Raw genomic sequence first — 27,360 nt, 5'->3', positions numbered from 1 at the left:
CATAAATGGCTATACCTTCTTCATTATGGGAATCAAACAGGCAAAGCTGTGATAGAACCCTTCAGGTCAGGGATTCTTGTATTTATGCCTTGTACGGTACCAAACACATTATTACGCTTTAATTATTTAAGTGTCTGTCTGAAGTCAGTATCACTAATATTTACTTATTCCATGTAAATATTTACTTATTCCAGGGGGAACAGATTTAACTATAGTATACAGCATTTGCCCATTTTAAGACGTATTAACATTTAATACAGAATTGTGTGTAGCACAATCTCCAACTTGTACTTTACTATGTTACTTTTGCTCAAGAAGTTTGTGTTAACTGATATGACCATATTACATGAAAATATAAGATTCCTTGTAATTTAGATTTATTGTTTGGTGTTTTTTGCAAATTATATAATCTTGAAGAACTAAAGCTCATGGGGATTAAAAAGAACTAGACTATTAGTCCACAATTTCTGGAAATATATATTTTTATCCATCCATCTTTTATCCATGGCTTTTGGCTAATTTTTATGTTTAAACCTTTATTCCTAAGAGCTATGGTACCTATGGAGTTCCCTTCAGTAAAGTTCATTAGTATTTTATAGGCTGATATTAAGATTTATTAAGGTCAAAGGGTTTATAGCAGACTTTTCAATAGGATGCAGTTCCTGCAAGTCTTTTTAATATTGAAGTATTTTAAAAAGTTGCTTCTGAATTGCAGGTAGTACAGCCAGTTCTTGTTTCAAACACCTTTTTGTTATAGATATAGGAAGCCTGCTATTTGTGAACGATTATTTTGTAGTCTCTTTTGAGTCCCAATCTTGCCCACATTTGGAATATGGGATCTATGAGTCCTTGTGGAAAGCCTAGACCTCCTACTACTGACTATTTTCTATTGTGTTCAGAGAACTTTCCTAATCTTGAACCAGACCTTGTATAAAGGGGATGTACCATGGCTGGGCCATATAATAAATTTCTCTTAACAAAATAAAGTTTTCAATAAAGTAACACGGGCAGGTGAAAATTGTTTGATTCCAAGACAAGTGCTACCCATTGGCTTCCGGGCATGGTGTGTATTCTAATTGGGTAGTCCAATAGTACTTTTTGAAGCCAGGTAATCCAATACATTCACCCTCTTTTGGGCACCTGAGTTTACTCAGTTTCTGGAAGAAAGCATTCTCTTTCAATTAAGAGAGAGAATGATTTAAAATAAAAATACATCTGGATGAAGTTATAATATTCTAAACAGCATATTCATTTTTATTACAGTCACTCTACTCAACAGTAATGCAGAACTTTTTCCATTTAACAAGAGCTTCTTTAACATTTGTAATAGCAGTTGCCCATTTATGTTTATACAACTATGGAGATCCATATTCCCAACTATCTAATTTCCCCCTTTGCCTTTATTAAAGGGAAATTTTCAGGAAGAACACATGCATCCATTCCAACTGATAGGTATCAGATTTTAACTAGTTTATTTTATATCCTCAGTATTGCAAAGTTACCTATGATTTCCATTAAAATCCTGAGACTGATTGCTCTGGCTGAATTTTGAAAGCTAGAAACTCATCAGGATACAATGCTAGTTTCATTTCTACTCTATTTATATTGATACCTATCATTTAAAGCATCTTATGGTAATAACTAACTCAGCTATTGCTAAAATGAGATAAAGGGTATAGTGGGCACACTTGTCCTTTTAATTTTACTTAAGATACGTTGCTTTATATTTTGTTAGGTGCTAAGAGAGCCTAATTGAGGGGGACCACCAACAATCACTGTGCAAGGAGCAGCTTTTAAAAATGAGACTGAAAGAGCTATTCAACTCAGTTGATCTCTGGAGAGAAATTAGAGCCACCTGTTTAGCACTTTCAATACCCTGTGTATAAGCAAAAATAGCTCCATGTGACAATAGCATATCCTCAACATTATTAGCTGAAATGTTCTCCTCACCAAACCAAATACAAAGGAACTCAAGGGAATATTTGTTAAAAGAATAAAGTCACTACATATTTCTACTATCACTCCCATCTTAAAGATAATATTTAGCTTGGCAAATACCCATGTGTGCCTAATATTACTGTGACAGTGAAACCCATATAAACACCTATTGAAAAAGAAAACTGTAAATGTTTGCACTTCACCAGTGTTTTCATACCATATCTCTGCTGCTGACAGTTCAAGCCTTCAGATACAAGGTACTGAGCATTTTACATAACTGATATTACGTTGCAAAATATTATCCATTTTTAACCAAAACATAGGTGGTTTCTAATTAGAGGCAAGTAAACGGTTTTGAACATACAAAGCCTAAATTAATATTAGTTAAAATTCAACAGTCAATCAAATGAAGGCTTATGGAAATAGTTCAGAAGAGAAAGAGTCCAATAAAGATAAAAAATAAGCTACTCTATTTCAAAATAAAAAGAAATTTATCAGTTTATCAAGTAGTCCTTGGTTTCATTGAATGTTTACGCACACTGCATGGTACGTAGCATAGAAAAACTGCCAATAATGAATCCTTCAGAAATTAGTGTGAATTAAACACTTCACTAACCAGATAATGACGAAAATACTAACATGCTCTTTAACTCATTCCTACCTTGTCATTGGTGTCCAACACAATCGTGCTGTGCCTCCACTTTGTTAAAACTATTGGTTCTTGTAGCCTCCTGTCCAGACTCCTACTCTTAATTATTTCTCTTTGCTGCTGTGGTGAAGCATTATACTAAAGAAGAGAAAAATCACACTATCAACAGGGTCAAATTTATACTAACATAAAACCCAGATAATTCATCTGTATATTTTCCAACAGCACAATTTTTCATAACATCACTGATTCAGCCATGAAACTGTAAACAATAGCCTAAATGTTTAAACCCTAAGTCTTGAAAGCTAAATTCTCTGGTGCTGTTTTCTGAAGAGGTAAATAGGAACTAGCCTGATGTGACAGTACATTGTACTGTCATCCAGGTGTTTGATTTCTGGTCCCAAATTCTTGCTGCCTGCACCTGTAGGCATTGGGAATGCCACCAAAGCACTACAGTGTTATCAGCCACTCTTCAGAGTGGAATTAACACTGGATTTAGATGTTTACTCTCCACACTGGGACGTGTTAAGAGCACTACAAACACAGTTGTATAAAAGGGGTGTGTCATGTCACCCTATTGTGATACCTCTGGATCAAGAACGATGATAAGGTCTGAGGGTGTAATGTCCAACCCTATTTGGCCAGAAGGATGTTTGTGGGGGAAGAAAGGAGACACTGCAAAGTAGTCTATTCTGATACAGCAATTCCTGTCTCCTGGTGGTGGCAATGCAATAACTACTTCTTAGACCAGATTTATGCTACATTTAACTACAAAAAATATATATATTTAAGAGTAAAAAGTTGCAATTTAGTTTAATATCCTGACAGTATCCAAAGAGGCATGACTTAGAGAAAGGCACAAAGTCTATAAGCAGGGCCATGCATATTCTGTATAATACTAGCCCTAAATTTTGCAGCAAGCCCCCATCTCTGGCACAGTAGCACTAAGTTATCATGTGCACAGAAATTCATGCAGCATCCAAGTAAGTTAAAAAACATTCCAAACAAAGCTTTTTATTGAATATACAAACAGCAAATAAGAATGGTATGACATTTTAACAATAAAAAAAATCTTGACTGGAATTTTTTTCTGGGACAATGCTAAAGTAGCAGAACCTGCACTTTGAAACACATTAGACAACTAAGAATGTACTTGTTGATTCATTACACAAGGGATTGTAATCCGTTGGGTATGGCATATGACAGAAGCAGGATACCATAGTTTTATTAAAATGTAAAAAGGGGATAATGATGTGACGTTGCACTCTATATGATTTTATGAAAATATGCTGATGATTGTGAATATAATGCAACTAAAATATGCTTCATACAAAAGGTCTCTTGCAAGGTATCATTACAAAGCTTATAATCTACTGAGTGTGGTCATCCTATTTGTATAAATGTATCACTCTTGTATCTGAAACTAGAAATATAAAATATAACTCTGAGGGCCTGTTGTAATTATGCAAAGTGTGGGCCATTAATGGTGGTTTGGAATCTTGATGGCTCCCATCAGCCAGGACAATTGACTGTGGATTGCTCTGTTTGCAGGCAGGCTTTCCTGTGAGTCAGGCTGAGAGGAATGAAGGCTTGGAATCTCACAGGAAATGTGACCATGCCAACTGGTACTGAAATCCATCTTAAACCTGGTGCTTTTGGGGGAGGGAGGGGAGAGAAGAGAAAGACCCAGAGAGAGAAAAGATTCCTGCCTTGTGCCAAAGCCATATAAGGGGGCTGCAATCATGAGAAATCCCCTCGCTACCACCTGAGCTGGAACAAGGGCTGTACCAGGGGAAAGGATTGTGCCCAGACTAGGAAGGCATCCAGTCTGTGAAAGAAACTTATTGAAACATCTCTGAGGGTGAGCTTTTATCTATATTCAGTTTTATTACTGTATTAGGCCTAGACTTGCATGTTTTATTTTATTTTACTTGGTAATTCACTTTGTTCTGTCTGTTACTACTTGGAACCACTTAAATCCTACTTTCTTTATTTAATAAAATCACATTTTACTTATTAATTAACCCAGAGTATGTATTAATACCTGGGGGGAGGAGGGGCAACAGTTGTGCATATCTCTCTATCAGTGTTATAGAGGGCGAACAATTTATGAGTTTAAAAACAGATTTATTTGGAGTTTGGACCCCATTGGGATTTGGGCATCTGAGTGTTAAAGACAGGAACACTTCTCGCTTTCAGTTAAGTCTGCAGCTTTGGGGCACATGGTTCAGACCCTGGGTCTGTATTGGAGCAGACTGGCGTGTCTGGCTCAGCAAGACAGGGTGCTGGAGTCCCAAGCTGGCAGGGAAAGTAGTAGTCTTGGCACATCAGTTGGCAGCCCCAAGGGGGTTTCTGTGATCCAACCCATCACAGATTACACTAACCTCAATTGTAAAGTGCTTTAAGACCTACTGATGAAAAGTGTTATGTAAGAGCTAGGGATTATTATTCTCAAATTTGCCACTGACTCATTATGGTAACATCTGGCAAGTCACAACCTCTTAATGCCTTAGTTTTTCCATGTGTAAAATGGGAATAACACATACTGATACTTATGAAGCACTTTGAGATCGACTAATGAAAAGTTAGATGAATGTAATGAATTAACATCCTGAGCTGCACCACGCTCCAATAAAGGGTTAACACTGCTACTGCCATGGCAGATACCATGCTTATGTTAGCAGCTTTTCATTTTATTATATGTAGGATTCATACTTCAACAAGAAATGTAAAAAAAATAGTGATTTTTCATGTCTTATTGAAATATTTCAACATGCATCATAAGAACGAATCACTCCAAATGGAGAACGTCACATTAAAAAGAATAAAATTTGGTAATTGTGTTTAAGACAGATTTATAAGTGTCCTATACTAGTAAGAATTATTTCACATCTGAGAACGCAGAGCCATATTTATTTGTCATGGATTCAGTACACTCATGTCTGCATGACAATTGTAACAAGTACAGTAAAATAGTGATGTGTGTGTGTGTGGCTCTCACAATTTGTTCCCATGTCAAATCAGAGCTGAATGGTCCGTCATTTAGTCTTTCAGAAGTGTTTTTCCTCCATGTGTGCTGGAGTGCATCTAACCTCTGGTTACTTCCTTGCTAGGGAAATATCTACTCTGCAGGTATCTAGCCCACAGAGGCACTCTCACAATTCACAGTATATCAGCAGCTAAGTATTATCTAGCAACCTGGCCCATACTACAACTAAAAACTGAAGTTTGCTATGGGACCATGCTTACAGTTAACTCAACTTCTAGGATTCAAACAGTGTTCTCTTAAGCGCTTAAAAGCAATTTAAGAAATGTATAGGCTAAAAACATATTAGCTACTTATTTCCTGCTATGGAAAAATGGGATTACTACTTAATTTAGTAATATTAGCCAGCATCATTGTGAATTTATGGCAGTCTGTGTATACTTCTGTATTTGATTGTTTTATTTTTAATATACTTTTAAAATGCTGTGCAAGTTCAGAGTCCAGGATAAGTACTTTGAATTCCACTGAAATAAAAATTAAATGTATTTTAAAATAAATGTTAAATTTGTAAAATATGCAGGGCCTAACTGTACATGATTTATAATCAAAGGTGCCTCTGGTACCATCACAACCCATGAGGAGACTTTACTTAATAGGACAGACAAGTCCATTTTGAAGGAGAAGGAACCTGTAAGGCAATATAAAACCCAGGTTTCAAATGTTTCTGCCAAAAAAGCAGAAGACAGAAACAGAGTTCAGGTATGAAGGACTGATGACAGCCTTGTTAAAATTCAGTGACAATAAGCAGTGCTTCTTAGTAGCTTAAATACTTTGCATTGCTAATGTAAACAGTGTTAATATACCCTGTAAATTTTCTGAGAAAACATTTGCCATTTTTCTATTTTCTCACATTGCAGGTGTCAAATAAACATCTTTACACTTGAATGTTTAAAGATTGTTTTCATTTCCTCTTCGTTGCACAATACACCTCAAAAATAGTGGAAACAATAAAATGAGGATAAAGCTGGCAAATTTCTAGGCTAGAGAAACCCTAGACTTTAAAAGCACAGGAAAACAGTCTATTTGCTTTAAGACTTTTTGCTGTCAAGTCATTTTTCTGAACCTATTAACAGGAACAACTGTCTTCCCATGTGACATGCTTTCAGGCAAGATTCTTTATTAATACTTAACAATGCTGCCTTCATTTGACATAGTCTAGGCACTTTTGAAAAGTTTGTTAATTTCTTCTCTATTAAAGTAAATGACTCGCTTTTTTTAATAGCATCCCAGCATAAAATGTACATTGTTTACATTAATTCCATCACCAAATATATCCACATTCTTCTTCTGTTGTCTATACAGTTATGCTTATGGACCTGACCATTGTTAATTAGTCTTTGGAACTGGCAACAAGCAAGGATCATTTGTTAGGTTAAAGTAGACATGTCCAAGATTATGGATATCCTGCTGGGATAGTACCCTGTTGGTACTCTGTAACCAGAGGACTAATACTCAAGTATGAGCTTGAAGGTTAAAGCTCATGCTTTAGGGCATACAATAAATTGATCAACTCAGGAGGTTAAAAAGGTACCTTACTATCATCCCCATATATAACACTAAATATTTAGCTAGAGGATGAAGGGAGTTCCAAGCTTTTCACAGGGTGTAACATATTCTTAATTGAGATTATTAAGATTCACTAATGTCACCTCCCAATCACAGTCACATTACATCACTGCGACAACTACAGCAATATATTTACATGGAAGAATTAAGATGATAAAGTACCTTTACATTTTAATGCACTTCATCAACAAAAAAATGAGAAGAGCCAGCACCATGTGACAAGCCAGGTCTCTGAACCATCAGCAAGTGCTCCATGGACCAAAGTTCGGGAACCACTAGATAGATATAGTATAGGCATGCATAGCAGTTTTCTTAATTCTAAAGCTTTATATACTGCTTGCTGCAAGAGGTAGGCCTTGGCTACACTTGAGAGTTACAGCGCAATAAAGCTGCCCCCAGCGCTGTAACTCACTCCCCGTCCACACTGGCAGGGCACTTACAGCCCTGAATCTCTGTGGCTACAGCGCTGCATGTACTCCACCTCCCCGAGAGGATTAACAGCTGCTGTGGAGTGGCTGAGACGCTGGTGCTCCAGTGTAAACGGGGAGTAACCTTATTATGCAGTGATTGACCTCCGGAAACTCCCCATAATCCTTTTAAGTGAAGCTTCCTCTGCTTGTTTTGTTGTGATTCCTCTCTGTTTTGTTGTGAACTGTTGTGATTCCTCTCTGTTTTGTTGTGAACTCGGACGCACCGGGAGCTGATTATCAAAAAAACAAACACAGCTACTGTTTGCTGTGAATGAGTGGAGGCAGGGGGGCTCCCTTTGGAACGCCCACATCTAATGTTTGCTTGAAGAGAGAGGCGGCGCGCGGGGGGGAGGGAGATGGGGTTTGGGGTCCGTTTCGGGGAGCGGCTGCTTATCTGGTCTGTGAGGAAAAAAAAACAAACAGCTGCTGTTTGCTTTCAGTGAGTGAGAGGGGGTGGAGGAGGGAGGGGGGTAGGAACTTGCAAGGCAAGGTGCTGACACAGTGTCCGCACTCCAAAAATCCACTCTCTCCCCCCACGCTCCCTGTCACACTCCACCCCACCCCTGCCCTCCCCTTTTGAAAAGCACATTGTAGCCACCTGAACGCTGGGATACCTGCCCAGAATGCACCGCTCCCAATGCCGCTGCAAATGTGGCCACGACAGTGCGCTGTCAGCTGTCAGTGTGGACAGACTGCAGCGCTTTCCCTACTCAGCTGTACGAAGACAGGTTTAACTTACAGCGCTGTACAGCTGCAGGTGTAGCCATACCCGTAGACTTGATGAACCAACTGATTTGGTAATGCAAATTTTGTGTGCTTATGCTACAATCAATTTGAGGCAGGTTCCACCCAAAACTGAAATCTTATGCCATTACATAAAAATCACCACAGAACACCATCTGAATTTATCCTACTTTTCGCCATCAGTTTCCCTCCACCACTGTGGAGATAGTAAGTACAATTTTCATGAATAGGTAGGAATTCTCAATCTAACTATATACACTAAGGCCATGTCAATACGTACAGAGCTGCAGCAGTGCAGCTGTACCAATACAGCTTTCCCATCAGCATAAAAAAAAAACCCTCAGCGAGCAGCAGAAGCTGTGTCAGCGGAAGAAGCTCTTGCACCTGCGTAATTTATGTGGCTCAGTGGGGTGGTTTATTCACACCCCTAAGTGACAAATTATGCCAGCACAAACTGTAGCGTAGACAAAGCCTAAAAGTAACCCAGACCTTATTTCTGTTCTGTTAATGTGGTGTGGCTCAAGGCTGTCTTCTAGCCCATTTGTGCCTATTTGTAGCAGGTGTCCTCATTCTTACATAGATGAGTTTCTCAAGTTTCAGGGAGAGCACTGGTTCCTCTTTCTATATCAGAAAGTACTTTCCTCTTAAGGACATCTATAATCAGATTAAAAGGAATTGGACACAGCTTCATTGGAAGAATGTGGGAGAAAAAGATTGGCCACTTTTAGTAGACAGCTCAAATTAGATTTTACTTTGTTTGCTTGGAATCTTAGATTAGTTTGAGATTTCAGTTTTTCCCACTGTCCCATTACAAGATAATTTTCTGACTTGCAGAGACCTATTAGATTTACCTCTCTTTTTTGAGACGTCTACCAACCTTCGTTACCTCTAGCATATTTACTGCAATTCTTCTGACATCAGATTTTAAACTGAAGCTGGAGAGAAATCCAAAAACTAAAAAATGTTTCTGCAACAAATTCTTCTTCCATTACTCATTTTTATATTTTTGGTCATTTGAGGCTTGAGTTCATAATTTTCAGATGCTCTTTTTGACTTAAGTGCTCCTAGGTGGGTTTTGGGTTCAGTTTTGTTTGTTTTAAATCTGCCCTTATATATGCTAGTCTTGATCTTAACATTTTTTGTTTGAAGACTTGCCCTTTTTTCCCTGTATATAGGTAAAAAGCCCAATGTCCTCCCCAGGTATGTATGTACACACAAGTTTGAGGCATCAGGTGCAATACATGAGGCAGTTGCAGCTGTCTATAGGGAAGAGGATGCCACTGCACAAATCAACTAGAGATAACTCCTAAGATGGAGAATGAAGAGACACCCTAACAGTCCAATTCCTTCACTAAACTGTCACACATACTCTTTCCCCAACCTTACACTCCCAGCATCCCTTCAGAACTAGTCTTTGAAGCATCAAAAACAGCCTGTTCTCTGCAAGTAGGTGTTGATGCCACAGATCTTGCTGTTGTGCCTATTTACAATTCCTAACTAAGCAGAAGGAAGGTATTCTATCTATACCAAGATCTGACCACCCAGGCCCCGTAAAACATCCAAAGTTGAAAAAACAAAGAAGACAGGCCATTTACTCAGCTTTACCCTCACTTTTACAGCAAGAGACATCAGTGATATATGAACTGCATTTTAAGATACTTTCAGACTTTTTGCAGAAGTTTACACTTTTATGGCATACTGTCTTCTTTTATACTACTTTTACACTAGATTAATCTCTTTGGCTGAATTTTAGATGACACCAATGCTAGAGCTTTCAGTTTTACACCCACGCTATAGAACACATTCATTGAATCTCAGATTTATCTTCTCCTTTATTAGCAAGAAATGAAAGAAAAGGCTGATTATTAATTTAACACAGCTGACTAGCATCTTTTGTATACAGTATCCCAGGAAAACATTTAAACCTGAAACTTGAGTGCGGGTGTGTGGGGCGGAGGGGAAGGAGTTATTGTCCAAGAAATTCAAACCTTTCTGGAACCCACACAGAATAATTTTACCTGCTTAAGTGTGAGTTCATTAACATTATTTTTAAAAACCCACTACTTTTTCCAAGGGTCCACCACAGTGCATTAAAATTTTAGTTTAAAAAACTGTCATCTCAGGATGCATGCACAATCTGCAACCTATCCAGATTTTTTGGGATTAGTTCCAGTTTTGTCAGGGTGATTCCATGTGTTCTGACTAGAGCATTAAGGACAGTTATTGGTCCCAAAAATCACATAACATGTCATTACATATTAATCATGTAACAGTTGCAACTACAAAAATTTTTCCTTTTATTTAGCCACAACTGACTATTGTGTCAAAGGACCTTTGGACTGCAAACAAACTAAATTATTGCCTTTTGTTAATTCAAGCCCAAGTGCTTCTGATCAATACTGTATTCTTCAATGTTCCTTTCATATCTATAAATTAAGTCTCAGGCTCTTCCGTAACCACATTTATCGCCATGATAGTGGGTTTGATCAGCCTTTCACAGTTCTGCTCATCTGTCAGTTTTATCAAAGCTGCTTTGCATCCCTTGTTATTTTTATTAACGTAGTGCCTATGAGGGTTCCACGGATCAGGGTCCCGCTGTGCTAAGCACGGTAGAGAAAAAGTAAAATGAAGACTACAGTTCTTGCCCCAGAGAACCTTCAGTCCACATGATCAGAAGACAGAATGCAGCAGATGAAGGAAAGACAAAAACAGTGGGGATGAGTTGGGAGGATGAGGTAGCAGTGAAGGGAACAGAAAAGCTAAAATTACAGCTCACCACTCACCTAACCAAGGTCAAGTGGCATTCTCATCTAAAATTATGTGGTTGACAAGATTACTAATGACAGAGTTAGCTTAGAACTGATCTGACATCTAGCCCGAGGCCCTGTTCATGCAAACTACTTACGCATATGAGCAGTCCCATGAAGTTCAATGGCACTATTCATTTTTGTGACGTTATGCCTATGCATTAGAATTTGCAGGATCAGGACCCAAGACACTACTTTAAGCGGTGAATTTTCACAGTACTTTCATGAACCTTGATTTTTTTTAAAATGCAACCTTTCTATTTTTCTAAAATATTGAAGGGGAAAGTTAGAAATCAGACAGAAGCTACTATTTTTAGCTCTAGATAGGATTTCATGCAAAAATTTATTGTTTTCATAGCTGAAGTATAAACGGTTACTGTTTTTGCAGCTATTTTAATACACTGAGACAAACTATTTAAATTGTTGAATTGGAAAGGTGTATATTATACCATTTCTTGATCTCCTCATTCTTACCATTTTTAATTTTGTTTCTACATTTCATTGCATGTTATTTTCTTAATATTACTTGCTCTTTGTTCTGCTTTTACATTTTTCAATTTTAAGTTGTGTGCAGTAGACAGGACTTAGCGTTCATTGGCAGTACTGTGGCCTCTGAGACAGATGATCACAGGTTTGACTTTCAAAACCAAGATTCGGACTCATATCTAATGCTGACAGAGCAAAGTTAAGAAGTGAATAATGGACTGTTGGTCTAATCGGGGATCAAAAACTGATGTCCTTTTCTGGTGACTGTGCTGTGTGTGGTGGGCAAAGGGGGAAATTGATGCTATGTTAATTTCTTGACAAAAGGAAGACTATCACCCAGTTTTTATAGACTCAGACTTCAAGGTCAGAAAGGACCATTATGATCATCTAGTCTGACCTCCTGCACAACGCAGGCCACAGAATCTCACCCACCCACTCCTGTAACAAACCCCTAACCTATGCCTGAGTTATTGAAGTCCTCAAATCGTGGTTTAAAGACTTCAAGGTGCAGAGAATCCTCCAGCAAGTGACCCGTGCCCCACGCTGAAGAGGAAGGCGAAAAACCTCCAGGGCCTCTGCCAATCTGCCCTGGAGGAAAATTCCTTCCCGACCCCAAATATGGCGATCAGTTAAACCCTGAGCATGTGGGCAAGACTCACCAGCCAGCACCCAGGAAAGAATTCTCTGTAGTAACTCACATCCCACTCCATCTAACATCCCATCACAGACCATTGGGCATATTTACCTGCTAATAATCAAAGATCAATTAATTGCCAAAATTAAGCTAGTCCATCATACCATCCCCTCCATAAACTTATCAAACTTAGTCTTGAAGCCAGATATGTCTTTTGACCCCACTACTTCCCTTGGAAGGCTGTTCCAGAACTTCACTCCTCTAATGGTTAGAAACCTTTGTTTAATTTCAAGTCTAAACTTCCTAATGTCCAGTTTATATCCATTTGTTCTTGTGTCCACATTGGTACTAAGCTTAAATAATTCCTCTCCCTCCCTGATATTTATCCCTCTGATATATTTATAAAGAGCAATCATATCTCCCCTCAGCCTTCTTTTGGTTAGGCTAAACAAGCCAAGGTCTTTGAGTCTCCTTTCATAAGACAGGTTTTCCATTCCTCGGATCATCCTAGTAGCCCTTCTCTGTACTTGTTCCAGTTTGAATTCATCCTTCTTAAACATGGGAGACCAGAACTGCACACAATATTCCAGATGAGGTCTCACCAGTGCCTTGTATAACAGTACTAACACCTCCTTATCTTTACTGGAAATACCTCGCCTGATGCATCCCAAGACCGCATTAGCTTTAACGGCCATATCACATTGGCGGCTCATAGTCATCCTGTGATCAACCAATACTCCAAGGTCCTTCTCCTCCTCTGTTACTTCCACCTGATGTGTCACCAATTTATAACCAAAATTCTTGTTATTAATCCCTAAATGCATGACCTTGCACTTTTCACTATTAAATTTCATCCTATTACTATTACTCCAGTTTACAAGGTCATCCAGATCTTCCTGTATGATATCCCGGTCCTTCTCTGTATTAGCAATACCTCCCAGCTTTGTGTCATCTGCAAACTTTATTAGCACATTCCCACTTTTTGTGCCAAGGTCAGTAATAAAAAGATTAAATAAGATTGGTCCCAAAACCGATCCCTGAGGAACTCCACTAATAACCTCCTTCCAGCCTGACAGTTCACCTTTCAGTATGACCCGTTGTAGTCTCCCCTTTAACCAGTTCCTTATCCACCTTTCAATTTTCATATTGATCCCCATCTTTTCCAATTTAGCTAATAATTCGCCATGTGGAACAGTATCAAATGCCTTACTGAAATTGAGATAAATTAGATCCACTGTGTTTCTTTTGTCTAAAAAAATCTGTTACCTTCTCAAAGAAGGAGATCAGGTTGGTTTGGCATGATCTACCTTTTGTAAAACCATGTTGTATTTTGTCCCAATTACCATTGACCTCAATGTCCTTAACTACTTTCTCCTTCAAAAATTTTTCCAAGACCTTGTATACTACAGATGTCAAACTAACAGGCCTATAGTTACTCGGATCCCTTTTTTTACTTTCTTAAAAATAGGAACTATGTTAGCAATTCTCCAGTCGTACAGTACAACCCCTGAGTTTAGCAAGAATTTTTAATGAGTCAGTAATGGGCTTGCAATTTCATGTGCCAGTTCCTTTAATATTCTTGGATGAAGATTATCTGGGTCCCCTGATTTAGTCCTATTAAGCTGTTCGAGTTTGGCTTCTACCTCGGATGCAGTAATATCTACCTCCATATCCTCATTCCCATTTGGTCAACATTGATACTTTTAAACTTTCTAAATATCAAAAACTGTGTGTTAGCTCAATGTTTAGAGATGAGAGTGATGGAAAGACCAAGGAGTGTCTCTAAAGCACAATAGATCTTTTCCTTCACTCCTGTTTCATTTATTTTGTAATTTTCTCTCATTTTTGCTTTCTTTGACCTCAGTCTATGCTTCTTAAATTAACTTATTTTTATTTTACTTGCTTCATTTCAGGGATATATGACTCAGAGATGGACTAGATAGATCAATCAGTGGTCATATGTTCCTATGCCAGTGTGGAATGAAAGACTGGGAATGCATGTTGGAAATATGTCTGTTAGTTTCAATGTCCCTTTAACCTCTACTTGATTGTGCTGCATTCTTTCCCCTTCTCAAAATTATTTATTCAGTATTTTGTAGGTAGATAAAAGGAAACACTGTTAAACAATTTTTTAGACAGCTAGTACGTGTCACTCCAGACTTTACATTTTTTCCTTTATAAATTGTGCCTAATGTTCTCACAATTAAAACTAAAGTATTTTTAAACACATTTTTAACTCTTCTTCTGTATTTTAAGCACATGCAACATTTTTTCCTACACACCATTTTATTTCCCATATCAGGGCTATAAGATCCTGAAGTTGTGTATGGCAGAGGAAGGTTGAAGTGTGGAGGAGAAAACAAAGCTAATTAAGACAGCTAACTGTCACAAATATTAGAAAATATTAGGGCGGTCAAGCGATTAAAAAAAATAATCATGATTAATCGCACAATTAAAAAAATTAATTACGATTAATCACACTTAATAGAATACCATTTATTTAAATATTTTTGGATGTTTCCTACATTTTCAAATATATTGATTTCAATTACAACACAGAATACAAACTGTACGGTGCTCACTTTATATTTATTTTTGATTACAAGTATTTGCACTGTAAAAAAACAAAAGAAATAGTATTTTTCAATTCACTTAATACAAGTATTGTAGTGCAATCTCTATCATGAAAGTTGAATTTACAAATGTAGAATTATGTACAAAAAAACTGCTTTAAAAATAAAAATGTAAAACTTTAGAGCCTGTAAGTCCACTCAGTCCTACTTCTTGTTCAGCCAATCGCTCAGACAAACAAGTTTGCAGGAGATAATGCTGCCCGCTTCTTGTTTACAATGTCACCTGAAAGTAAAAACAGGCATTTGCATGGCACTTTTATAGCCGGCATTGCAAGGTATTTACGTGCCAGATGTGCTAAAGATTCATATGTCCCTTCATGCTTCAACCATCCCAAGGAACATGCGTCCATGCTGATGACGGGTTCTGCTCAATAACAATGCAAAGCAGTGCAGACCGACACATATTCATTTATATTATCTGAGTCAGATGCCACCAGCAGACGGTTGATATTCGTTTTTGGTGGTTTGGGATGTTCAGTTTCCGCATTGGAATGTTGATCTTTTAAGACTTCTGAAAGCATGCTCCACACCTCGTCCCTCTCAGATTTTGGACGGCACTTCAGATTCTTAAACTTTGGGTCAAGTGCTGTAGCAAGCTTTAGAAATCTCACATTGGTACCTTCTTTGCATTTTGTCAAATCTGCAGTGAAAGTTTTCTTAAAATGAACAACATGTGCTGGGTCATCATCTGAGACTGCAACAACATGAAATATGTGGCAGAATGTGGGTAAAACAGAGGAGGGGACATACAAATCTCCTCCAAGGAGTTCAGTCAGAAATTTAATGAATGAATTGTTTTTTTAAATGAGCGTCATCGGCATGGAAGCATGTCCTCTGGAATGGTGGCCGAAGCATGAAGGGGCCTACGAATGTTTAGCGTATCTGGCACGTAAATACCTTGCAATGCCAGCTACAAAAGTGCCATGCAAATGCCTGTTCTCACTTTCTGGTGACATTGTAAATACGAAGAGGGCAGCATTATCGCCTGTAAATGTAAACAAATGTGTTTGTCTGAGCAATTGGCTGAACAAGAAGTAGGACTGACTGGACTTGTAGGCTCTGAAGTTTTACATTATTTTATTTTTGAGCGCAGTTATGTAACAAAAAAAAATCTACATTTCTAAGTTGCACTTTCACGGCAAAGATTGCACTACAGTACTTGTATGAGGTGAATTGAAAAATACTATTTCTTTTGTTTGTCATTTTTACAGTGCAAATATTTATAAAAAATAATATACACTGATTTCAATTACAAAACAGAATACAATAGATTTGAAAATGTAGAAAAACATCCAAAATAATTAATAAATTTCAATTGGTATTCTATTGTTTAACAGGGTGATTAAAACTGTGATTAATCGCAATTAATTTTTTTGAGTTAATCAGGTGACTTAACTGCAATTAATCAACAGCCCTAGAAAATATAAATATATATTTTAAGTGTACTCTGTTTGATTTTCATTTAAAAATATAATTGTTGAGATGTGACAACTAAAATCTTCCAGTCAGCAGAATCTGTGTGGGATACAGGAAATAGTTTTCAAAATATTCTTTAAATAATGAATTTTGTTCATAATGTAGGGCCCTATTCAGTATGCTCATCTGTTGTAGTATAGCAGGATAGGTCACAGTCTTACAAGGCCTAATAAAGTTCTTTTAGCAGTTGTCAAAGCAACTCCAATCATCCAAACTTTGTGTTAGCTGGAGGCATTCTGCTACTCCAATATGTCACTGTATTAATTTTATTTCTATATAGATTCTTATATCGATATTATATAATTAAATTGCTGTTTTTAGGGAAAGTTATATATTTTTATATCTATATATTTATCTCTCGATATAGATATAGATAGAAAGAGTACCCTATATACTCGTTCATAAGCCAAATATTTTTGGTAAAAAAGTGATACATCAAAGAGCGGGGGTCGGCTTATAAACGGGTCTACACCAAAATTTGATGATTTTAAACTCTATGGAATCATTGAATTGAATATCTAATACAGGGATTAGCAACCTTTGGCCCGCAGCCCGCCAGGGACCGGCCTGTTTACCTGCCGCGTCCGCAGGTTCGGCCGATCGCGGCTCCCACTGGCCGCGGTTCGCCGCTCCAGGCCAATGGGGACGGCGGGAAGCGGCGGCCAGCACATCTCTCAGCCCGCGCCGCTTCTTGCCGCCCCCATTGGCTTGGAGCGGTGAACCGCAGCCAGTGGGAGCTGAGGGGCTCCATGCCTGCAGACGCTCCAAGTAAACAAAACGTCCTGACTCCCCAGTGGCTTACCCTGATGGACCGGGAGCCAAATTTTCCAAACCCTGAAATATAGGGTCGGCTTATGAAAGGGTCATACAGTTTTTGCTATTTTTACCTATCCATTTTGGGAGGTTGGCTTATAAAGGAACGGGCTAATGAACAAGTATATACGGTAACTTTCCCTAAAAAACATTTATATATTCACAGTTCAAGAACCTGCACCACAATCCCGGTATTTTTATCTCCCCAATAGGTGTTTGAATTTTCTTCCAAGGTGGTATATTCATAGCAGTGTCCAGGATCCAACATACATCATGAAGATTTTAAAATTTTAATCTTAGGTTAGCATCTTTCACAGTTAACTCTTTCCAGACTATTTTTGATGATTTTTGGTTCCCAGTGATATGCAGTTGCTCTAAAGGATTTGTAATAATTTACCAAAAATGATTCTAGGTACGAGAACTGGTGTGGTCTACATGTAATTTTTTTTTTTTTTAAGTTCATGTTCAGATGGATGTCAGAGTAGGACCCCACAGTTTCAGCACTATACCTTTTCAGTTGTAAAAACAGCCAAAAAGTCTCCTAAAGTCTTTTCTTCTCCCACTCCTGACAGTTAAGAAGAGAAAAATCTTTTTCCTGAAACAGATCTTCAGTCTATATTATGTTTTCCAATCCTTTACTTCCTGGGTAAGTTTTGAACCAACTTCTAATACAGGGGTCAGCAACCTTTCAGAAGTGGTGTGCCGAGTCTTCATTTATTCACTCTAAAATAAGGTTTCGCGTGCCAGTAATACATTTTAACGTTTTTAGAAGGTCTCTTTGTATAAGTCTATAATATATAACTAAACTACTGTTGTATGTAAAGTAAATTAAGGGTTTTAAAATGTTTAAGAAGCTTCATTTAAAATTAAATTAAAATGCAGAGCCCTCTGGACCAGTGGCCAGGACCCGGGCAGTGTGAGTGCCACTGAAAATCAGCTTGCGTGCCGCCTTTGGCACACGTGCCATAGATTGCCTACCCCTGTTCTAATAAATCACGGGTTTTCCAGAGATAAGGCTTCAATTGTGCTCCTGCCTTTACTCACAAATCTCTATTATTCACTGTAAGTTATAGGTTGGGTAGTCTTAAGATCTTTTGCGGCAAACTGGTACACTAAATGACTTCTAGAATTTCAAGCTGTTATTTTAACAGTACACAGGGCACTGGGTTATGGCGCAAGATCGATCGTTCATTTGTTTACACCAAGTTAGTATTTGGTAAATTTTGGTAATTTCAGACTAATTTACCATTACTCATTCTTTTAAAAGATTAAGATTATTTCCTAACCATGTAAACAGAGACTGCTTTAATTAATTAATTCTTTCTATTATGGTGGTGCCTACAGGCCCCAATCACAGCATCCTTATGCTAGTCCTTACAAACACAGTGAAAAGACCATCTTTGCTTTAAGAACTTAAGAGTCTGAAGTAATGATAAAACAACAGGTGGATACACACAAACAAGGGAAGCATGTGTTAACAATGAGGCAATTGTGTGTTTTCATTTTGGCTACATCTACACTTGGAGCTGGGGGTGTGATTTCCAGACACAGCAGACATACTCGTGCTAGTTCTCATCAAGCTAGCACACTAAAAACAGTAGTGTAGCCACAGTAGTACAGACAGCAGCACAGGCTAGCCACGCTAAGTACATACCCACAGGGTCCAGGTAGGTTTGTAGTTGCGGCGACTAACCTGTGCTGCCACTCGCGCTACTGCTACACTACTACTTGATGAAAGCTAGTATGAGTATGTCTATTCAAATTGGGAATCACACCCCCAACTCCAAGTGTAGAGACAGCCTCTGTGTAGTTACAATAACTAGTACAATCAGGCCCTGATTCTTGATTGGGACCTCTAAACTATTGCATTACAAAACACACAGCACCTTGAGACACCACCTTTCTCTACTCTTCTGCTTTAGGTAAATTTCTATTGGGTTGGCACTGTGAACTGTAGTTCTTAGATTAGAGCCAATAGTATCAATTATTTGTATAATTCAGATCCAAAACTGAATTAGAGGGCAATATAGACCCTTCCACTCTGTCAAAAACACTACATTAAAAATAGTGACAGCATGCAGCAGAAACTCATCTTTCACTTCCTGGATTAAATTTATATTATACAAATTGACTGCTCAAAGTGCTTTTGATAAAAGCAATTTGTTCAAGAGTATAAGACTGCTAATTACTGGACTGAAGCAACTGAGCAGTATCTAAGTAATTTTTAAACTGTATTCATTAAGGATAGCCTGGTAGGTCTTTGGCTGCCACAAAATTTAAGGTCTCTATTGGATTACAGGATTAAAGAAAAATTTCCCTAACACATTGTGTGCAGATTACAGCAGAATTCCATTTAACTCCTTAGTAATTTAGAGGTCAGTATATTTGCTCAGGCAAGTTCTGTTAGAAAACTATCTTCCTGGTCATTTCCCACTTTGCTCAGGTCTCCTTTTTCTTGGTCTGCTAGTATTGGTATTGCAACTTGTTTTAAAAGCTAGTTCATAGTTTCTCTCAAGGGCCTCTGATGAATATCATTGTTTATAGAGCTGAGTTTAAAAAGTGAACACAATACTACTACTCATAAAAAATACTTTGAAAACCCTGCCTCTATAACAGGAAGGCCAATGTTACTGTGCAGCACTACTTGAAAAATACTGTTAGGCACAGAGGTAAGACTTTCTCTTGAATTTTTAACACCATTATACTGAATTATTTCTGATGTCACATCCTTCATGATAACAAGTCTGTCTTCACAGAAAAAAACCCAAGAAATGTCAAGAATAATTAAACATGGGGCATTAGCCACAGTTGAAAGAATACATCTGTTGTGAAGAACTCCCACCACAGATTTCTGAACGTTTACTGAAAGAACAACCAGTTGTCACTGTACTTTTGTTTTTGTTACCTTTGGCAGTTCCCATTCTGATCGTGATCCATCAGCACTGTAGTAATATGGTCTACCTTGTTCGTCTACATGTTTTATCCACTGTAGAAATAAATGTGATAATAGGAAATTTAATAACCGCGACAGAAAGACTGATATCACAACACATCTTAGATACTTTGCATTCAAGCTTGAAGACAACTTGCAAATAATAAAATTCCATTTACTTCAGAAATGTACCAACTGTGCACCCTTTTCAATTAGGCAAAACTAAAAAGCAATGAGAAAGTAAATTTTATGTGCTCTTTTTCAGTTCCAGGTCACATTAACTCTCAACATCTCTGTTATAACTCCCCAGAACGTATAACCCTGTGATGTCACAGCATCGAGATAAACAGATTTTTTTTTTAAAGTACAGTATACTGCACTCTTTTCAACGTGAAAGGGTTAAGTTTAAAAGTCTGAGAACAGAATACAGAAATTTATATAAAAGTCCTGCCACTTTCTGATCAAGCTCCATTAGGTTCCTGGTACGGCTAAGAGGCGAGTTGTAGTAAGGGCCCATTTTAGAGAGATTATTGCACAAAATTATTGTTTTAAACCTTTAATTATTTAGTAAGAGTATTGACAAGTAATTTATTCAGCTCTGGTAACTATTTGTCGAGAGGACAAGCAGTCTACAGACCCAACATCTGTAACAGTGCATGCTCACAATTTCACTGAAAAGGAAGAGTTCTTAAGGGCAAAGTTCTTTGTATAAGGCCCTGATCCTAAAACAAGATATACAGACAGGCCTTTGAAGCCAGGCAGAGCCCCTCAGAAAACAGTGGGACTTCACAGATACTCTTACAATAAATTCTTTGAGTCAGGGAATGTATTTTACTGTAAAGCATAAAGTAAATTTATAATGCTATACAACATATTATAACAGAGTAACACATTCTGCAGCACCTAGGGGCAGCTTAAAGAGAGGAAAAGCTCTGGTAGTGGTGAAATTCTGAAGTTTTTTCTGAAGTAAATTAAATTTATGACTTACTTGCAAGTCAGTTTTGAGAAACTGAAGCATTAAACATGACCATTCATATCTCCTTAAAAGTACACTAGCTAAAACTTTCACAAAATTCAAGCCTTTACTAAAAATCTATTGTAATTTAAATTCTGCATCTTAAAAACGATTTTAGTATACATTACAACATATTCCAGCAGCATATCCATTTCAGTTAGACGAAATTCATAATTGTTTCAAAGAATTATTTTAAAAATAATTAAGAGCAGCGCTAATATGAACACAAACCAAAAAGATTACCAACGGTTTTACAAAATAGGGGTGTTATTCCTATTTTACAAATCAGGAAACAGTGTTATCGTGACTTGCCCAAAGTCGAAGTTAGTCAATGGCAGAAATTAGAACAGAACCCAAGTCTCCTGATACTGCTGAGATCTAGTCACTAGATTTTGCTGCTTCCCAAAGGAAGATTTAACAAGGTTATAAAAAGCAAAAGCAACTATATTTTCAGCAGGAAACAGACCCAGGGAGAGTACTATATTATTAACCCTACACAGCACCATCAAAAGAAGTGTTTCTGAAAGACAGAAAGAAGAACATTAGAATGGTAAGGAATACGTTCCTATAACATCACAAAGAGGACAGAAATATAAAGAATTGTGCAATACACATTTTTGTGTAAATTGGAGCTGATGCCCCAAATCTCTCACTGAATTAGCATTAAGAAAATTATCCCCACGGAATATCAATACAACATACACCAGAGCAAACTGTTAATTCAGTTGCCAAAGTTGTGGACATTTAAGAACAAAGGAAGCCAGCACTGAGGAAAGATTTTCACCACTGAAAATGAAATCTGTATTGTCTTACAACTAAATTTACTGAAAAGGTTCTGCCAATTTAGAATATATGTGATGAGAAGAAAGGAGAATGTACCTTTTCATTAGTATAGTCATTGGTATATAAGGTTTGACCATGTTCATCCAATTCTTCTGACCAACCTTTTGGAGGAGAACCATACTGACTATCTGACTGGCTGTAACAAGAACTGTGGTCGTTTTCTTCAGATGAAAGCAGCTACAAGTAGTCAGAAACATACAAGCAAGTTTTAAGAATGAATATAGTTCAAAATCTGAAAGAGATCAAAGTTTACTTGGATAGAAATAGGTTTTAAAATGTAGAAATAATTCGAAGGGTGTTTCCAATTTTATTTAATACCACTAAGTCAGAAAATAAATACATCTTTAGTGTTTAGAAACTTGTCTGGTTATCACTAACTAGTTTAAAGACTTTGAATTTGAAAGAGCTAGATGACATTATAGAACAATGTATTTCCTGACATCAAACATTCACTCACCAAATTATTTTGGCATGTGTCACGTAACAAAGCAGCTTCAATTTAATTCATTTTCTCAAGGTTCCTGGTCAGTAACGGCACCTGAATTTTATTAATATACTACTATTTAACATTACTGGGCTGATCCAGTGGTTTAACTTCTAGCAATCCATACAGTCTTGCATAAGACCTAGGGGGAGCAGATACCAGCTATTTATATCAAAATCTTACTCCCAAACTCAATGTACCAAACCCCAGGAATAACCTGAAGCCCCAGCTGTACCTGCGCTAGGTCCAAGAACCCTCTCATTGAACAGATGTGCACATGCAATGGAACCTACGGTGCTCCAATTTTCCACTGGCATTCCCTGCCCTCCCCCCCCGCAACTCTGTTGCATACTATAGTGAAAAATTCAAAGGGTAGGTGCTATGCCAGGAGCAGCCAGACAACTGAGCACCAATATCTTTAAAATATAAGAAAAGAATCATTATGTGTAGGAGAGGTAAAGAATAGAGGCTTTGGGAGGTGGATGATCAGGACATTCAGGGCATGTGGAAGAAAATTTGAGCAGGCATCTCTAACTTGATACGTCTCCTCCATTTTTTATCCATGTGATAGGGTAGTCCCAAAGTCAGATGTGCCATACACCAAAAACTCCAGCATCCATCTTATCTATAGAGTCCCTTTTAGATTCTCTAGCTCCCATGGCTGGTAGCAGTTCGGACTGGTTCACTATTCATAGGAGGGGGCACATCTAGGGTTGCCAGGTGTCTGGTTTTCAACTGGAACTCCCGGTCGAAAAGGGACCGTGGCAGCTGCGATTAGCACCGCCGACCGGGCCGTTAGAAGTCCGGTCAGCTGTCCTGTGGGTCTAAGGCAGGCTAGTCCCTACCTGTCCTGGCACTGCGCTGCGCCCCGGAAGTGGCCAGCAAGTCCGGCTCCTAGGCGGGGGAACCACGGGGCCCTGCACGCTGTCCCCGCCCCAAGCACCGGCTCTGCACTCCCACTGGCTGGGAACTGTGGCCAATGGGAACTGAGGGGGCAGTGCCTGGGGGCAAGGGCAGTGCCTGGGGGCAAGGGCAGCGCACGGAGCCTCCTGGCCCCCTCTCCTCCCCCGGCCTAGAAGCTGGACCTGCTGGCCACTTCCAGGGTGCAGCGAGGAGCCAGGACAGGCAGTGATTGCCTGACTTAGCCCCACTGCGCCGCTGACTGGGAGCTGCCCAAGGTAAGCCTGTGCCCCAACCCCCTTCCCCAGCACTGAGCCCCGCCCAACCCAGAGCACCCTCCTAACCCTCCAAACCCCTCATCCCCAGGACCATCCCAGAGCCTGCACCCCCAGCTAGAGCTCTCAGCCCCCCCCAACCTCCTGCCCCAGCCCCCTCCCACACTCTGAATCCCTCATCCCCAGCCCAGAGCCCGCACCCCTTCCTACACCCTAATGCCCTGCCTCAACCTGCAGCCCCCTCCCTGAGCGCTCTTTGGACTTTTCAGATAACAGTCTGTCTTTGCAAATAATTTAGTGCATCTATATTCTGCCTCTGCCAAGCAGTTACTACTACCACTATGCCACTGCAGAAATACCATACAGTTAAATCCCAGTAGAATACCTGTGAATGGAAGAATTCTGCTAGAACAAAGTCTCATCTACTCTACTATACAAAGTCTGCCCTCAAGTTACACTCCAGTTAGGCACAAGTGCAACTATATAAAAGTTATCATCCTTGAGGATCACAGAGGCAAACGAATCTCAACTGGAATACCTTCTTCACACGTATCATGCAAGATCTTACACATGACAAAGGAATTTAGGTGGTATAGGTCTAAACTTTAATGCAATTCCTGTTTTGTGATTAGAAAAATAAATCAAGTGAAGACATTTTATATTCTTTATCTGGCAGAAGCAGTTGAAGAAGTTTAAGCAAGTCTGAGCCCAGAACTATACAAGAGACCTCCAATTCCAGGAATAACTAGGCTTCATGAGAACCCACCTCTCCCCCCAGCTGTGTGGGCTTGGAGAAAGGAAGAGAGAAACTTCAGGGAGGAGCCAGACAGACACTTAAGGGCAGCTGCAGAAGCAGTTGAAGCAGGAGCTATAAAACAATAATGATAGACTGCTTTCTCCAGTTTTCAGTCTGAATATTCTCATATTCTCTCTCCGATGCTGACTGGCTGTTTGCTACAAACACTCCTGTGTGCTCCCTCAGTCTCTTCACCGCAACCCCACTCTGTCTGCTTTCCATGCCCCCCTCCTTCCTTCCTGCCTTACATTCTTACCCTCCTCTCTTCTTGTGTTTGTCTTTTTAGCTATTCCCCTTACTAAACTGGAGCAACAAAATTAAAAACATTGTACCACCAACCTCCATCCCACACAAAACTAATGGTGCTAACATAACAATTGCAAAGCATTCTTTCCTTCCTTTCATCTTCTTTATCTATTTAGACTATAACTTCTATTTGTACAATGCTAAATGGTATCCTGTTCTCAGTTGGCTCCAAGCCACTGTTCTAATACAAATAAATACCAGAGTGAAATAAAACCTTGTGAAAGAATGAACGGCTTATTCAGTTTGTTCAATAATTGTTACAATTATACAACTGTTTTGCTTATACCAAAGGACTTACTGGATAATTAGAGATCAAACTTAAAAAGGGGGGGGGGGGGAATCAAATGTTTGGTATCAAACCAATTACATTTTGGCAGGAAAGGTAGTTTTGAACCAATCTCACTTTCCTACCAACTACCTTTAGAAGGTTCACTCACTTCTAGAATCGTATGCTTTCAAGTCATAGCTATTCCCTTAACACAGAATTACAGGTGTTCTTAAAAACTGAAGAGAAACATACAAAGTCACCTTCTCTATTCCAGTTTTTCTCTCAAAATTAGAAGTTGCATAGGCCAATTTTTTAACATTCTTGACGACATAAAATTTCCTTTCAATATTCTTTTTGTGGTTCTCAACTCTATTTAAGATCAGTGGTAAAGAGCCCGTAGTTGACATTCAACAAACCATTTTTGTAGTAGTTCTTGTTATTATGCACTATGAAAGATTCCATTTGTTCTCAGAGAACTACCACAAACTCCCAGAAAAAATATCCATAAAAAGGGTGCTACTGCAGACACATGAAGTTCTGGATTCTTTCACTATTTTTCCACTTACTGTTTATCTTCCCTATCTCCATCATCCTTCGCTTGTTCATTATTTTATCTATGCTCTTAATAGGTTTTTGAATTTCCCTTGTCCTCTGAATCTTATACATTCATAAGAATGAAGTATTTTCACCCTTCTCTCCACAATCCAATTCTCCATGGTCATCATATTGTCTCTAAAGAGATCCCTATATTTTTGTTCCTGTCTTCTGTACAGCTCTATTGCAAACCCCAGAGTTACTGTTCACAGCTATGAGAAATATGAGTGACAAAATCACCAAATCCATTCCTTTGCCAGTGTCCACCCCCCCCTTACAATATACTTTCTACTGTTTGGGTCAGTAGTGCAGCATTCACCACTTCCTTTTGAAAATTATTCCACAATTAAACTCATTAGGAAGTTTGTTTTTATTTCCATCACTCCTAATCGTAACTTTGTGTACAACCTTAAACAAGTCCTTTCCCTTTATCTATTTCAAATATTTGGCAAAGATATATTTAGTTTTTATCTAATTTTCAATCAGTCCCTACAGCCTTTGTTTTTGCTGCTCTTCTATGGATTGCCTACAACTTTCTGCTAATGAGGTATCCAGAATGGCACATTCTATTATGTTCATTTCTAAGCCATGTACAGAGAAACCACTACCATTCTCCGTGACAAAATGCCTCTTCACGTGCAGCCAAAAGTTGTATTACCCTTTTTGCTACCATACTGCATTCCTAGTTCAAACTTAACTCATTGCCCATATTCCCACATCACTTTACTGTTCAACATATTCACCCTGTAAATATCTGTTTCGCATTATTCTTCCTCAGATATATTAGCATGCATTGCCTAGGATGAAGCTCATCTAATAATTGCAACCTCCTATTTACTTTCTAGACTCCTGATTTTTAGGCCCTCGTTCTTGGTCATTAGGTACTTTTTTTGTGCTAAATACCGAGAACTTGCAGAAAACTTCACTGGAACTATATTTGTTTTTCCTTTGTGTTTATCAAGTCCCCCCCCTGTCCATTAGAAGTGCAGCTATGCTCTGAAACACTTTCACTTACTTTGCCTATAAAAAGGTACAGCTACATCAGTTTCTAATTATCTAAACTTTCCTTCCTAATCAAGGAGTTTCAGGACCAATAATGAGCTAATTCAATTGCCATCTGCTTCAGTATAACCTTACACACCCCTCAGATCTAAGTCACCTTGCTTTCCCACTTTTCTGACAAAATTTAAGTGGCCAGCCATTTCTCCCATGTATACAAACTTATAAAAAGTCCAGTGGGTTATTTCCTTTTCTATTTATGCTTGCTGTTTAACATTTTGAGATATACTCATTCATTTCAGTTAGAGACCTAAATGTGTGAAAGTACAATTTTATACATCAATCTATAAGTGAAAAGGCCTTAGATTTACTACTCTAGACCAATAGTATTAGGGTATACATTTTAAGAAAACAATCTGAATCTTGATCATCAGAGAAGATCTAGAACCAGAGCATGTGTCCTATCATAGTTGATTTTTCCTCAAATCTTTGGAGAGTCTCACGTTTACATCTTTATCATACCCAATCTTGCACTTAAGAAATATTAGCTGCACCCTGGATCTGATTATTTAAATTGTCATTGTATTTTATTGCTAGACATCTGCAACTCAACCACTAGGACTCAAGAGAATATAGGTGGCAGATTTGCCAGAAGATACAACAAACATACTTGAAAAAATTCATAG

General features: G+C 38.4%; 1 protein-coding gene across 6 annotated transcripts in view; it reads right to left on the bottom strand.

Annotated features, from left to right (window-relative positions):
• Nucleotides 1-27,360, bottom strand: part of ARHGAP12 (Rho GTPase activating protein 12) — a 149,630-nt gene that overhangs the window by 45,792 nt on the left and 76,478 nt on the right. For 3 of the 6 annotated variants that reach the window (XM_026652069.2, XM_026652070.2, XM_026652071.2), the window contains 2 exons: nucleotides 20,168-20,248; nucleotides 2,600-2,725 (listed from right to left, as the gene is read on the bottom strand). In XM_026652069.2, the coding sequence (XP_026507854.1) occupies nucleotides 2,600-2,725; nucleotides 20,168-20,248 (207 nt within the window). Of the gene's footprint in view, nucleotides 1-2,599; nucleotides 2,726-20,167; nucleotides 20,249-22,088; nucleotides 22,230-27,360 lie in introns of all 6 variants that reach the window. The other 3 variants (XM_026652066.2, XM_026652067.2, XM_026652068.2) reach the window with 2 other exon arrangements.

The sequence above is a fragment of the Terrapene carolina genome, unplaced genomic scaffold, assembly GCF_002925995.2.
Source record: "Terrapene carolina triunguis isolate 2854851 unplaced genomic scaffold, T_m_triunguis-2.0 Scaffold111, whole genome shotgun sequence".
Lineage (NCBI taxonomy): Eukaryota > Metazoa > Chordata > Testudines > Emydidae > Terrapene > Terrapene triunguis.
The sequence above is the reverse complement of the archived record's forward strand: the minus strand, read 5'-3'. Positions and strand labels throughout refer to the sequence as shown.